The sequence below is a fragment of the Bos indicus x Bos taurus genome, chromosome 8 (assembly GCF_003369695.1).
Source record: "Bos indicus x Bos taurus breed Angus x Brahman F1 hybrid chromosome 8, Bos_hybrid_MaternalHap_v2.0, whole genome shotgun sequence".
In the NCBI taxonomy this organism is placed as follows: Eukaryota; Metazoa; Chordata; class Mammalia; order Artiodactyla; family Bovidae; genus Bos; species Bos indicus x Bos taurus.
This window is the reverse complement of record NC_040083.1, coordinates 71482294-71495177: the sequence shown is the minus strand read 5'-3', so window position 1 is coordinate 71495177 and position 12884 is coordinate 71482294. Positions and strand designations below refer to the sequence as shown.

At 39.2% G+C, this 12884-nt stretch overlaps 1 protein-coding gene across 5 annotated transcripts in view; it reads right to left on the bottom strand.

Moving 5' to 3' along the window:
- The window catches only part of LOC113897313 (disintegrin and metalloproteinase domain-containing protein 28-like), a 125341-nt gene that overhangs the window by 100369 nt on the left and 12088 nt on the right, over positions 1 to 12884 (bottom strand). For all 5 annotated transcript variants that reach the window (XR_003512323.1, XM_027549940.1, XM_027549941.1 and 2 more), the window contains exons 3-7: positions 10101 to 10177; positions 8559 to 8637; positions 6926 to 7002; positions 5001 to 5190; positions 317 to 388 (exon numbers count right to left, since the gene is read on the bottom strand). Coding sequence is in view for 4 of the 5 variants with exons in the window: in XM_027549940.1 (XP_027405741.1) it covers positions 317 to 388; positions 5001 to 5190; positions 6926 to 7002; positions 8559 to 8637; positions 10101 to 10177 (495 nt within the window). In the remaining variant the exon portion in view is untranslated. The remainder of the gene's footprint in view (positions 1 to 316; positions 389 to 5000; positions 5191 to 6925; positions 7003 to 8558; positions 8638 to 10100; positions 10178 to 12884) is intronic.

The following is a 12884-nucleotide window of genomic DNA, read 5'->3' as shown; positions in this document are numbered from 1 at the left end:
AACTTTAATTTACCAATGATTTAACTACTTAACATAAAACAAGTGACTAAAGAATTTAATTAGAAAATAAGTTTGGAGCTCTTGAGACAATAAGAAAGGAGCATTTTAGTGCAAAATGATCAGTTTATGCATATTATGTTAGGCACTCATTCCTTAAAAAGTAAAATATCAGCCTAAATGCATGTCAAATTTCTAAATTTATAAAAAAGAATAGTTCATATTCATTATTTTAAGAACATATCCACTATTTAATATCTTGCATAATAAACTTATGCAGCATAGCATTTTAAAAGACTCATTTATCTGATATAATTACCTCACCATGGTCCAGGACCAAATAATATTCTACATATTTCTTTTTTTCCCAAAACTTCTGGTCTTTGGATGTCTGTAAAAACCATAAAAAGGAAAATTATGAAGGCAATGTCTCTCTCTGCAAGAATCATTCTTAAATATGAAATGTGTAATCTAATAAGAGTTGGTTGGTATCTGGGAAGGAAGGAAGACAATACTACCATTTTGACTCTAACTAACCACCAGAATCATCTTACAGACAAGACTTAGAATGTCAGAGGTAGAAGAGACATTGGTGATATTCTAGTCTGCCCCCTTCGTTTTTACCAGAGTGTAAAGGATTGCATAAATAATTAATCAGTTCAGTTCAGTCACTCAGCCGTGTCCGACTCTGTGACCCCATGGACTGCAGCATGCTAGGCTTCCCTGATCATCACCAGCTCCCAGAGCTTGCTCAGACTCATGTCCATCAAGCCAGTGATGCCATCCAACCATCTCATCCTCTGTCATTCCCTTCTCCTCCTGCCTTAAAACTTTCCCAGCATCAGGGTCTTTGCAAATGAGTCAGTTCTTCCCATCAGGTGGCCAAAGTATTGGAGCTTCAACTACAGCATCAGTCCTTTCAATGAATATTCAGGACTGATTTCCTTGAGGATGGACTGGTTGGATCTCTGCAGTCCAAGGGACTCTCAAGAGTCTTCTCCAACATCACAGTTCAAAAGTATTAATTCTTCGGCACTCAGCTTTCTTTATAGTCCAACTCTCACATCTATACATGACTCTTGGAAAGACCATAGCTTTGACTAGATGGACTTTTGTTGGTAAAGTAATGTCTCTGCTTTTTAATATGCTGTCTAGGTTGGTTATAGCTTTTATTCCAAGGAGCAAAAGTCTTTTAATTTCATGGCTGCAATCACTACCTGCAGTGATTTTAAAGTCTGTCACTGTTTCCAATGTTTCACCATCTATTTGCCATGAAGTGATGGGACCAGATGCCATGATCTTAGTTTTCCGAATGTTGAGTTTTAAGCCAACTTTTTCACTCTCTTCTTTCACTTTCATCAAGAGGCTCTTCTTTGCTTTCTGCCTTACAGGTGATGTCATCTTCATATCCGAGGGTATTGATATTTCTCCCGGCAATCTTGATTCCAGCTTGTGCTTCTTCCAGCCCAGCATTTCCCATGATGTACTCTGCATATAAGTTAAATAAGCAGGGTGACAACATACAGCCTTGACGTACTCCTTTTCCTATTTGGAACCAGTTTGTTGTTCCATGTCCAGTTCTAATTGTTGCTTCCTGAACTGCGTACAGATTTCTTAAGAGGCAGGTCAGGTGGTCTGGTATTCTTATCTGTTTAAGAACTTTCCACAGTTTATTGTGATCCACAAAGTCAAAGGCTTTGGCATAGTCAATAAAGCAGAAGTAGGTGTTTTTCTGGAACTCTCTTGCTTTTTCGATGATCCAGCGGATGTTGGCAATTTGATCTCTGGTTTCTCTGCCTTTTCTAAAACCAGCTTGAACATCTAGAAGTTCATGGTTCACATATTGCTGAAGCCTGGCTTGGAGAATTTTGAGCATTACTTGACTAGCACATGAGATAGGTGTAATTGTAGTATGAGCATTCTTTGGCATTGCCTTTCTTTGGGATTGGAATGAAAACTGACCTTTCCAGTCCTATGGCCACTGCTGAGTTTTCCAAATTTTCTGGCATATTGAGTGTAGCACTTTCACAGCATCATCTTTCAGGATTTGAAATAGCTCAACTGGAATTCCATCATCTCCACTAGCTTTGTTCATAGCGATGCTTCCTAAGGCCCACTTGACTTCCCATTCCAGAATGTTTGGCTCTGGGTTAGTGATCACACTATCGTGATTATCTGAGTCATGAAGATCTTTTTTGTATAGTTCTTCTGTTTTGTTTTGTTGTTTTTTTTTTTTTTGCCATCTCTTCTTAATATCTTCTGCTTCTGTTAGATCCATACCATTTCTGTCCTTTATTGTGCCCATCTTTGCATGAAATGTTCTTGTTCCTCTGCCTTTTCTAAAACCAGGCTTCCCTTTTGGCTTATCTGGTAAAGAATCCACTTGCAATGCAGTAGGGGGTTCATCCCTGGGTTAGGAAGATCCCCCAGAAAAAGGAAAGGCTACCCAGTCCAGTATTTTGACCTGGAATATTCCATGGACTCTATAGTCCATGGGGTCACAAAAAGTCAGACACAACTGAGCGATTTTTCACTTATCATTTATATACACACACACAACTAATTAATAGGAATGCTAAAAATAAAACCAAAGTCTTCAGATTTTTTGAACAGTGGAGTTTCTCCACTAGTCCATGAAATAGACATGTTAACTTCAGCATTCTCCTAGGGTCTGGTTTTTTTTTTGTTTGTTTCCTTGTATTCCTATCCTAATAAGTAGCCCCTCCTCTACTAAGGGTTCAAAGCCAAGAGTCACCATAGCACCTAGTCTGTCCTTTGCTTCTCAAACAGAGCTGCATCTCCTTTGCACATTCCAAGCTTCCCTCATTTCAGTTTCTTTCTCTCCACAAAACAAAGCAAAAATCATGTTTCACAGTAGATTTGTTACTGACCCGAGTTCTTGAACTGTGTGTGCGTGTGTGTGTGTGGTATGCAGTATGCAGTATCTTAATTCTCTGACCAGGGGATGAACCCATGTCTTGGGAGCAAGGAGTCTTAACCACTGACCACCAGGGAAATCCTTGAACTCTTTAATCAGTAGTAATTGATAAGAAGCTAGGTGAAAAATTCAGACAAGAGTTAGATGCATGAAGTAGGCAGTAAGTTGTCACAGTCTTGCCTCTTAAGGCCAAAGCTGGAGATATGCATTTGATGGTAATTAGTGCAAAGTTCCTATTTAAATAAGACATAGCACTGGATGAGATTATCCAGGAAGGATATGTAGATAAAGCAAAGAATGTGATGCAGGATTGAGCTACATGCTGCTGCTGCTAAGTCACTTCAGTCGTGTCCGACTCTGCACAACCCCATAGACGGCAGCCCACCAGGCTCCCCCATCCCTGGGATTCTCCAGGCAAGAACACTGGAGTGGGTTGCCAGTTCCTTCTCCAATGCATGAAAGTGAAAAGTGAAAGTGAAGTCACTCAGTCGTGTCCGACTCCTGGCGACCCCATGTACTGCAGCCTACCAGGCTCCTCCATCCATAGGCTTTTCCAGGCAAGAGTACTGGAGTGGGGTGCCATTGCCTTCTCCTGAGCTACATGAGGCCTCAAATATTTAGTGGTCCAGCAGAGGTGGGCTAATAGTAAGAGGACCTGAGGAGGAGTACCAAAATGAAACAGTAAGATGTAATGAGAGTGAGGATATTTGCACATGATTACCAAGGAATTGAGGCAGAAAGACTAGGGACCTGTATCAAGCTTAACCAGGAGATCAACATTCATGGAAGTTTGTGGCTCAGAGTGATTCTTCTGGGCTCTTAGATATCATAGCACTGGTAGAACTTATTGCTCAGTACCCAGTCTCTCAGAAGTGTCCTTTTTGTGACCTCATGGACTGCAGCCCGACAGGCTCTTCTGTCGATGGGGTTTTTCAAGCAAGAATACTGCAGTGGGTTGCCATTTTCTTCTCCAGGGGATCTTCCCAACCCAGGGATCAAACTCGTGTCTTTTGCAATGGCAGGTGGATTCTTTACTGCTGAACCACCTGGTAAGCCTGGTAGAATTTAAATCCACAGAAAATTGAATCCAACAGAGATTCTGTTTTATTCAGACCTCTTCTGTCCAGGTATTATGGATTCTGAGAACATGTATAAGAGATGATTGGATGTGACATGCATCCTGAAGAAAATGAAGGTAAGGATGACAAAGTTTTTGTGTATCTATTTTATAGTTTCCATGCTGGCTTCATGGTGACTCAGAAGGTAAAGAATTACCTTCCAACCCGGGTTCATTCCCTGGGTTGGACTCATCCTCTGGTACTGACTACCCACTCCAGTATTTTCACCTGGAGAATTCCATGGACAGAAGAGCATGGCAGGCAACAGTACATAAGGTCAAATAGAGTTGGACATAACTGAGTGACTAACACTAACACTTCCAACACAAACCACATTCATTTTCTTGTGTGACCAGAAGCTGAATTCCAGGTATAACAGAATATTCTAAGTTGCAGATCCCATATTTATTTTGCTCACTGCCATATCCCCAAGAGTTACAGCAGTAGTTTAAGAAAGATTTGTTGAATAAATTCATTCATGGAGACAACAAGGTATTTTATCTCAAAACAATAATAATACTTTATCCCCTTGTTGTATGATGTAGCATTGTGAAAGTTGTCTGCTTCTAGGAGACCAATATTATATCTATGCATCTTTTTAACCCTTGAACACAACATATTGTTAATAATAGTCATTGTTGTTGTGGTTTATTTGCTAAGTCATGTCCAGCTCTTTGCAACCCTATGAACTGTAGCCCACAGACTCTTCTGTCCACGGGATTTCCCAGGAAACAATACTGGAGTGGGTTGCCATTTCCTTCTCCAGGTCCATATGTACTTATTAAATAAATCATCAATGTACAATGAGGTTTTAATGTCTCTGTAACCTACTAGTTTCAACAATGATTGTAAAGTTTCAGTCAATTGGATTTAATAGGACTGGAACCCAGAGCAACCAGGATGAGATATATAAGAACACTGAAAATAAAAAATAAAAGTAGGCATACAGCCAGACTGGTAGATGAGAGTGCCTTCAGATGAATTCCAGGTGCCCATATTGTGTCATTCATCCCACAGGAGCTCTTAGTCTTCTGTTCTTCAGGATCGTGCTTGAAGAGTGCATGTTCTTGTTCATCCTGGTTTGTGAGGCTTAAAGGTTCAATGAAGTACTTTTGATCTCCCTGACTGAAGTAACCCCTGAAAAACAGAAGAGTCTAAGCTTCTTAAAAATATTCCAGTTTTGAGTGTTAAAGACTTGTAGACTCTAAAAAGTGACTACCACCAAAGGATTCCAAACTCAGGGCAGTAGAATATAGTATAACATTACAGCTGAAGACACCCTTAGAGATCACCTAAACTTGTTTTCTCTATGAGGAAACCAGACCTGTTGGGGAGAAGTGACTACTGCAGTCAGACTGCTATGCTGGTGCTATAGGGAAATTTTGTGACCCTCAGTCCAGTGGCCTTCCAATTCCCATGCATTGTCTGCTCTAGAGGTACACTGACAATGAAAGAGACTTTGGAGTCTTATAGCAAGGGTTAAAATTCTGGGTCTATGACTTAAAGTCACATAACCTCAGTTTCTCCATCTACAAAATGGCAATAATAATATTTACTGAACAGTATAGTTGCAAAGGCTGAAGGAGATAAGATAGGAGATAAGCACAATCAATGAATATTATCATTTTCTTCTCACTTCTCTCTGCTGAAATCCTGAGTAGGATTCACTTAACCATTATCTAGGGAGCACCCATTATTCTCTAGACATTGGAGCAAGGGCAAAAGGTAAAAAGGAAAAGTCATGCTGTCTCATTTCATGGAGCTTATATTAAAATGAGGAAGATGGAAGTGAATCAAATGATCACATTGGATCTACAAATACACATAATTATATGATGTATATGTAATATATACAATTACAGCAGATAATTGCTAGGAAGGAAAAGCCCAAGAACATACAGTAGAAGGGAGACTGGACTGAGTGTACATGGAATTAGAAGAGTGGATATAGAGAGATAAGTTAGATGATTTCAATTTTATTTATTTTGTTGATTTGACTGTGCCAGGTCTTAGTTGTGGCATGTGGGATCTAGTTTACTGACCAAGGATCAAACCTGGGTGCCCTGCATTAGGAACAGGGATCTGAGCCACCGGACCACCGGGGAAGTTCCACATAGGTGATTTATTGCAGTGGTCTGCATAAAGGTTCATGGCAGTTTGGACTAGGATGTGGCAGCAGAGAGAGACAATAGTGAATAATCTCAGGGAATATTTAGAACATATAATCAACAGGGTTCATTAAATGAATTGAAAATGTGTATTTGAAAGGCAAGAAGTCATCAAAGAACCTAGGTTTCCGGATTAAGCAAGTGGTTGGTTGACTATAACATTCACTGAGATGGAAATCACTGGAAAAATACCACATTAGGGAGAAAATCATTTGTTGTATATTAAGATTGAGATTTCCTTGAAATCTCCAGATGTGGAGAGATATAGAATTATGGAAAAGGAAATGAGATAATCAAGTCTGGGCATCAGAAGAGATATCTTATTGTAGACAGATACATGGCAAGTCATAAACATCCAGAAGGAAATGGATGTCATAGGAATGAATAGGACACACTAGAAAGAGTTTAGAGTGAAGAGAGAAGGTTTCATTCCCTAAAGGTTCTGACTCTAAAACTAGGACTTGATAACCTATATTTTGAAAACAAGCAGACAAACAAAAACAACTCTGCAAGCAATTTAGGGATGTAATTTATAAACTACTATCAATAAAAACCATGTTTCCTGCAAATTTCAAAAATTTTGAGCTGTTAGAATTCAAACTCAACTATAGTACAATTAATTATATTTGAGATTCTTTAGATTATTCACACATATCATCATCATCATCACAGGAATATACAAACCATCGTGAAGCCTTCCTTACCTTAGACCTCTACATGTGCTGATGCTAGCATCAGAAACTTTTTCATTAACGATGTGTCCTTGATAGTAACAGTTATCCTAGGAAAAAGGGAAAAGGGGGTTGACCAAGGACAAGTGTGAATGTATTTTAGACCAGCAACTAAATTTGAGTTTGAAATCTTGAAATGGGATCAAAAATGTTTTCAAACCATTTTATGCTAAACAGCAATTAGAGCTGTAAAAAAAAAAAATTTTAAACCAGCCTTCTGTGGATAAAATTTTCATCATTTAGTTGATGATCCCAAATGCCTAGGGGGCATTAACTATACCTTGTTGTAAATTTTATTGTTGCAGGAGAAGAATGCCAGGGATGAATAGAGTCTGGGAAAAGACCAACTCATAGATGTAAGTTTAAAACCTGAGTCCCTGAAATACCAGACAGTCATTCTTTCCCTGGATAATTGTTCATTAAATTTTCCTAACACCAACAAGCTCTTTCCAATGAATGGATTATTCAGATCATGTTGTTGTTTCTTGATTTATCCAAAGAGTGCCACCAGGCTAACTGGATTAATATTAATATAACAACTCTGTCTCCACTCGAAGCAAAATGCTCAACCTTAATGCTTTTTCACGTGGATGTCCTTCAGTCAAATTCACTTTTCTACTTTGGGACAGGCAGCGTGTTGGCCAACGTAAACCTCTGCATTGCTATGGAAGAGAATTCTTGAAGACCTTTCTCAGAAAAGATGGCAAAGATAAAACACCCCTCTTCTGACAGGATAAAGGATAAAGGATAAAAGATACATCCTGTCTTCTCTGAATAAGAGTCCAAAGTGGAAATTATTTAGGGAATTCGACAATTCTACAATTCTAATGTTGAGGATATAGGGTTGAGTTTGAGAGACTACATGACACTGAGAGGCGATTGGCGCTAAGTGAAAACACCAGATGCACATAATTCTGTATATTTCTAATGAAAACAAGAAGCTCCTTCTGCCTACTCTCCAATAAGGAGTGCATGAAAGCCGGAAAGGGTTACCAAGGTGGTCAAGGAATGGGTATGTTCTTGTCAAACTGTAAAAATGTTGGAGGATCTGTTAAGAATTACTACTGCTTCTGTTTTGTAAGTTCATTTGAATCATTGTTATTTAGATTTCACAAAGTGCTATCATATGATATGTATCTTTGTCTGCCTTACTTCACTTTGTATGATAATCTCTAGGTCCATCCATATCCTGCATTAACATAATTTCATTCTTTTAATGGTTGAGTAATATTCCATTATATATATGTAACACATCTTATACATACTACTATATATATAATAATAATCAACTATAGCACAGGGAACTCTACTTAATAATCTGTAACCATCTATATTTGAAAAGACTCTGGAAAACAACAGATACATGTATATGTACGACTGAATCACTTCTGTTATACACCTGAAAGTTGCTGTACAACTTTACAATGTTCTAAATCAACTCCACTCCAATAAAAAAAATTAAAAAATAATGAATTATTACAGCTGAAAAAAACAACATTTCTATAACACCATTTCACTTTCACTAATATTGTCTGGCAAAGACACTGCCTCTGGGTATGTGGGTCACACCCCCAATTAACAGTGAACCTAGGATACTCTGTTTTACCATGATCTGTGGGCTCGTGGTGACTGCCTTTCCACTGGAATTATAATATGTTTCTGTGTAGCCTGGAGCAAGGAGATTCCTGGGGGAGAAAAAGAAATGTCATGTTTATTCATGCTAACTGCGAAGTCTAGTGATTCAACAGAGATTTTCCTGGATGTGGTGAGCTTTTCCTCCTAGTCCCCCAAAACGAATCCAACATGGAAGAGGTGCTTAAATTGGAGGGAGTGAGAAAGGCAGGGAAATTCCTGAGTAGTGTGCAACAATGTCTGTTTCCTCATCAAACTTTGCATGCTTGTCAGAGGAGCGATTAGAGGAAGAAATAGAACTGAAATGGGCAAGGTTGATAAAAATGACTGAAAAGAGCAAGGCATGCCCCATCCTCAGCTTCAGATGACTGCCTTTTGCACCCAGTCCTTGTCAGTTAGCAGTAACAGTTAACAATTGCAGCAGTGGAAAGTGTATTGAAAATTGACTTGCACTTGGCAGTTAGGGACCTTTCAGCATTTTCACTGAGCTTCTTAAAATTCTTTCAATGACTCACCAGCAAATAGGAGTCTGAGTATTTTTTTTAAAGAGGCAGGGCAAGGAGAAAAGGGAGTAACTAATATGTATTAGATGCTGTCTCTATCCTGGCCGCTGGAATAGATATATTATGTGTAACATTTAATCATTTCAACAGTCGAACAAGATAAATATTATCTTCCTTATATTTCAGATGAGATTAAATAGTGACAAAGAATGTATCCAGGTCTGCTTGAATTCAAAGCCTGTACAATTTCCTTTGCTTCAAACTATTTTCATACTCTAGTCAGTTGTGACTTTTTGTAAAAGGTAATAGTCTATTTGAGGTGGGGAAAGCATCCTGTTGTTCCTATATTGAACAGTTTAGGGATTAAAAAACCTTGAAGGAGTAGAACGAGGGAAAACTACTTTGGAAATAGTATAGACATAGGATGATCAAGATCTGGATGGGAGCTGAGGCAGTGAAGTTTGAAAAGCAATGTTGAATTTAGATGAACTGACTGAAGGAATCAGAGACAATGGAGTGTTTGAGAACATGGAAGGTTGGTGGATGTGGGTAGAAAGCAAATTGGTGTTGCAATTAGGGGACCCCAATTTTGATTTTACCACTGACTTGAATTTTGGCTCTAGAATTTAACACATATATGTCTTTTTTCTAATAAAAATAGTTGCAAAATGTTTTGATAGCTAATCTTTCAGTGTTAAAATAATAAAATGCAATAATGCATGGGAAGATTTAAAACTCTATGCTATTTCATAGAAATTACTAAAATATATGTCTGCTTGCATTGTGTTTTATGACTCCAACTATCAGAACACTAGTCAACTGTGGTTTTACTCAATGTGTCTCTACTACTTCAGTAGGAACAAATATTCAAGGAACCCATTGGGTCAATTGAGAGTAAAAGCTGAATATCCAAGATTTCCAAGAGCCCCTAAGTAGTAACAGACTCAATTAGCACACTTTCGATATGTTAACTGGTTGTTGGTGAGGATAACATTAGAAGTAAAGGCACTTACTTGTTTTTTTTCAAGTAAAGCACTGCGATTTTTCCATTAACCGTCATTTCATACTTCAATTCAGTTTCAAAATTTTCCTGCAAAAATACACAAACATTTATTGGTAATTAAAAACATACATACACATATTCATTTGGCTATGTTCATCACTGGAAACAATGCCTGCTTTCTTTCTCCAGTAATTGCTGTAATCCCAAATGTTTACTTCTGTCATTTTTAACAAATCAAACGACTGCCAACTGAATAGACAAATTATCTGAGATCTTTATGCCAAGCCATCTATCCATCCATCCAGTTGCTCATTCTACAAAGACTGAGTGCCGGTTACATGCCAGACACTGTTTAATTCTGGAAATGGGCTTCTAAGCAGGAAAAAACGGTACCTACTATCAGAAAACTTATAGCCTTGTGAAAAAGACACAATAAAAGTGAGTTGCCTGTGGTAAGAGGCATAAATATGGAAGCAGGGTAGGATGTCTGATATCTTAAGGGCAGGAAAGGCTTTCCTGAGGAAATAAGGAAAGCTAAGATATGAATTGAACAGGTGATGCAGCATGGGGAAGTGGTTTGAGAAGAAAAACTAGTACGCACACAGACCCAAAGACCTGCAAGCCTCTCACTAACATCTTTTTTTGATAGTGCTGTGTCTTTGTTGCTGGGCACACTTTCTCTAGTTGTGGTTAGTGGGGGCTACTCTTCATTGCTGTGCACAAGATTCTCATCGGGGTGATTTCTCTTGTTGAGGAGCATGGGCTCCGTGGCACCCAGGCTTCAGTAGTTGCAGCCCAAGGGCTCTGGAGAATGGGATCAGTAGTGGTGGTGCACGTGGCATGTGGAACCATCCCAACCAGGGATAGAACCCCTATCTCCTGCATTGGTAGGCAGATTCTTATTACCGTACCACCAAGGAAGTCCTCACTAATGTGGTCTCTAGGTCTTCTCAAGGCTAAGTGGAGGGCAGAATATGGGGAAAATAACACAGATTTGTACCTGAAGGCAGGAAGAGGTCATTGGGAAGAAAATACAGTCTCAGGTGTTCAGAAAGAGAAGACAATGTCACTTCTAGTACACTGTGTAGAAAAGAACTATTTTAAGTTTAGATTTATATATACAGGAGGAGACAGGTCTCTATCGAAGGATTTAAAGCAGGATTATAAGCCATGGTGGCACATAATATCTACCAATTCTCTGGGAAGTGCCAGGACATTGTTATTATTAAAGAGATCCAATATGGCAGACCAAATGCAATGGAGCACCACTTATGAGCTGAGTGCTGTTTCCACTGCTGTGTTGCATTTAAGGTCAAGCTTTCCTGTCTCCTCCCTGTCCTGAGAAAGGGAATAGGACCTGAGCTCATCGAAGGACAACAGAAAGTTAGAGCCATCTATACCTCCCTGGTGGTGAAGTGGATAAGAATCCACCTGCCAATGCAGGGGACGCGGGTTCGATCCCTGCTCTGAGAAGATTCCATATGCCGCAGCTGCAACTATGCCTGTGAGTCACAGCTACTGAGCCCATGATGTCACAACTACTGAAGCTCACAAGCCTTATAGCCCACGCTCTACAACAAGAGAAGCTACTGCAATGAGAAGCCCGTGCACTGCAACAAAGACCATGCACAGCCAAAATAATAATAATAAATAAAATAAAAGTTTTTTTACAAAAAGAAAGAGCCATCCATTCAAAATATTGTACAGGGATTTGCCATCTCCAAGGTCAGTTATTTCAGCCCAAATTTCCTTTAAGTGATTAGCTTTTGAAGGCTCATCTGGTGTTAAAAATCCAGAACTATAAATATCCTACACTGTGGGTCTAAATGCGGGGAAGATGTTGTAATTGAGTTCATTTTCATGAATAACAGGAGCTGCAAAAAGCCTGAAGGTTGAAAACAAATGTCATGGGGAATTATTGTCACAACTTTTTGTTCAGGTTTAAGAAAGGCCAGATAGAATGAAAATATCAGGAGAATACTAGATTTGACCTTCCATACAGAAGAGCCTTCCCAATATCTATTTTCTGTCATGAAGGTTTGTGGTGGATAGTGAGCTAAAATATTGGGTTGACCAAAATGTTTGTTTGGGTTTTTCTGATATAAACCCAAAAGAACTTTTTGGCTAACCCAATATTAGTTGGAGGTTATTTCAGAAAAGATAATTGTGGAATGGAAGTTTTAGCTGATATTAGCATAAAGGGTATGGATGAAAGGAAACAGCAAAGAAGAAAACCAGAGACTATGAGAAAGAGGGCTTCCCTGGTGGTTCAGTGGTAAAGAATCACCTGCCAATGCAGAAGACACAGTAGACAAGGGTTTGATCCCTGGGTGAGGAAGATCCCCTAGAGAAGGATATGGCACCCACTCCATTTTCTTGCCTGGAAAATCCCACGGACAGAGGAGCCTGATGGGCTACCAACCACGGGGTCGCAAAAAGTCAGACATGACTGAGTGACTGAGCACTGTAGAGTGAGGACTGGGTAACCTTACAGCTGCACTTCTCAAGTAGAAGTTCATGGTGAAGGACAATGCCTGCTAGTAAGAAGTGTGTCTTATTTCTCATCTATCTAGGCTTTGAATTAGGGGTTGGGAGAGGAAATTGGCACCTTGATTTGGAGAGATTCTACTAGAAAGAAATGACTTGGAGCCCACTGAGTAAGATTAGCTGGGCACAGGGATATATAAATAAAATTTCCCTCTAGGAAACACCATGGGTAAGGACTACTGGGTGGATTGGGAAGGTCATAGTTCTGGATGCTTCTGGGATGGAAGCAGAACCAGATAATGGCAAG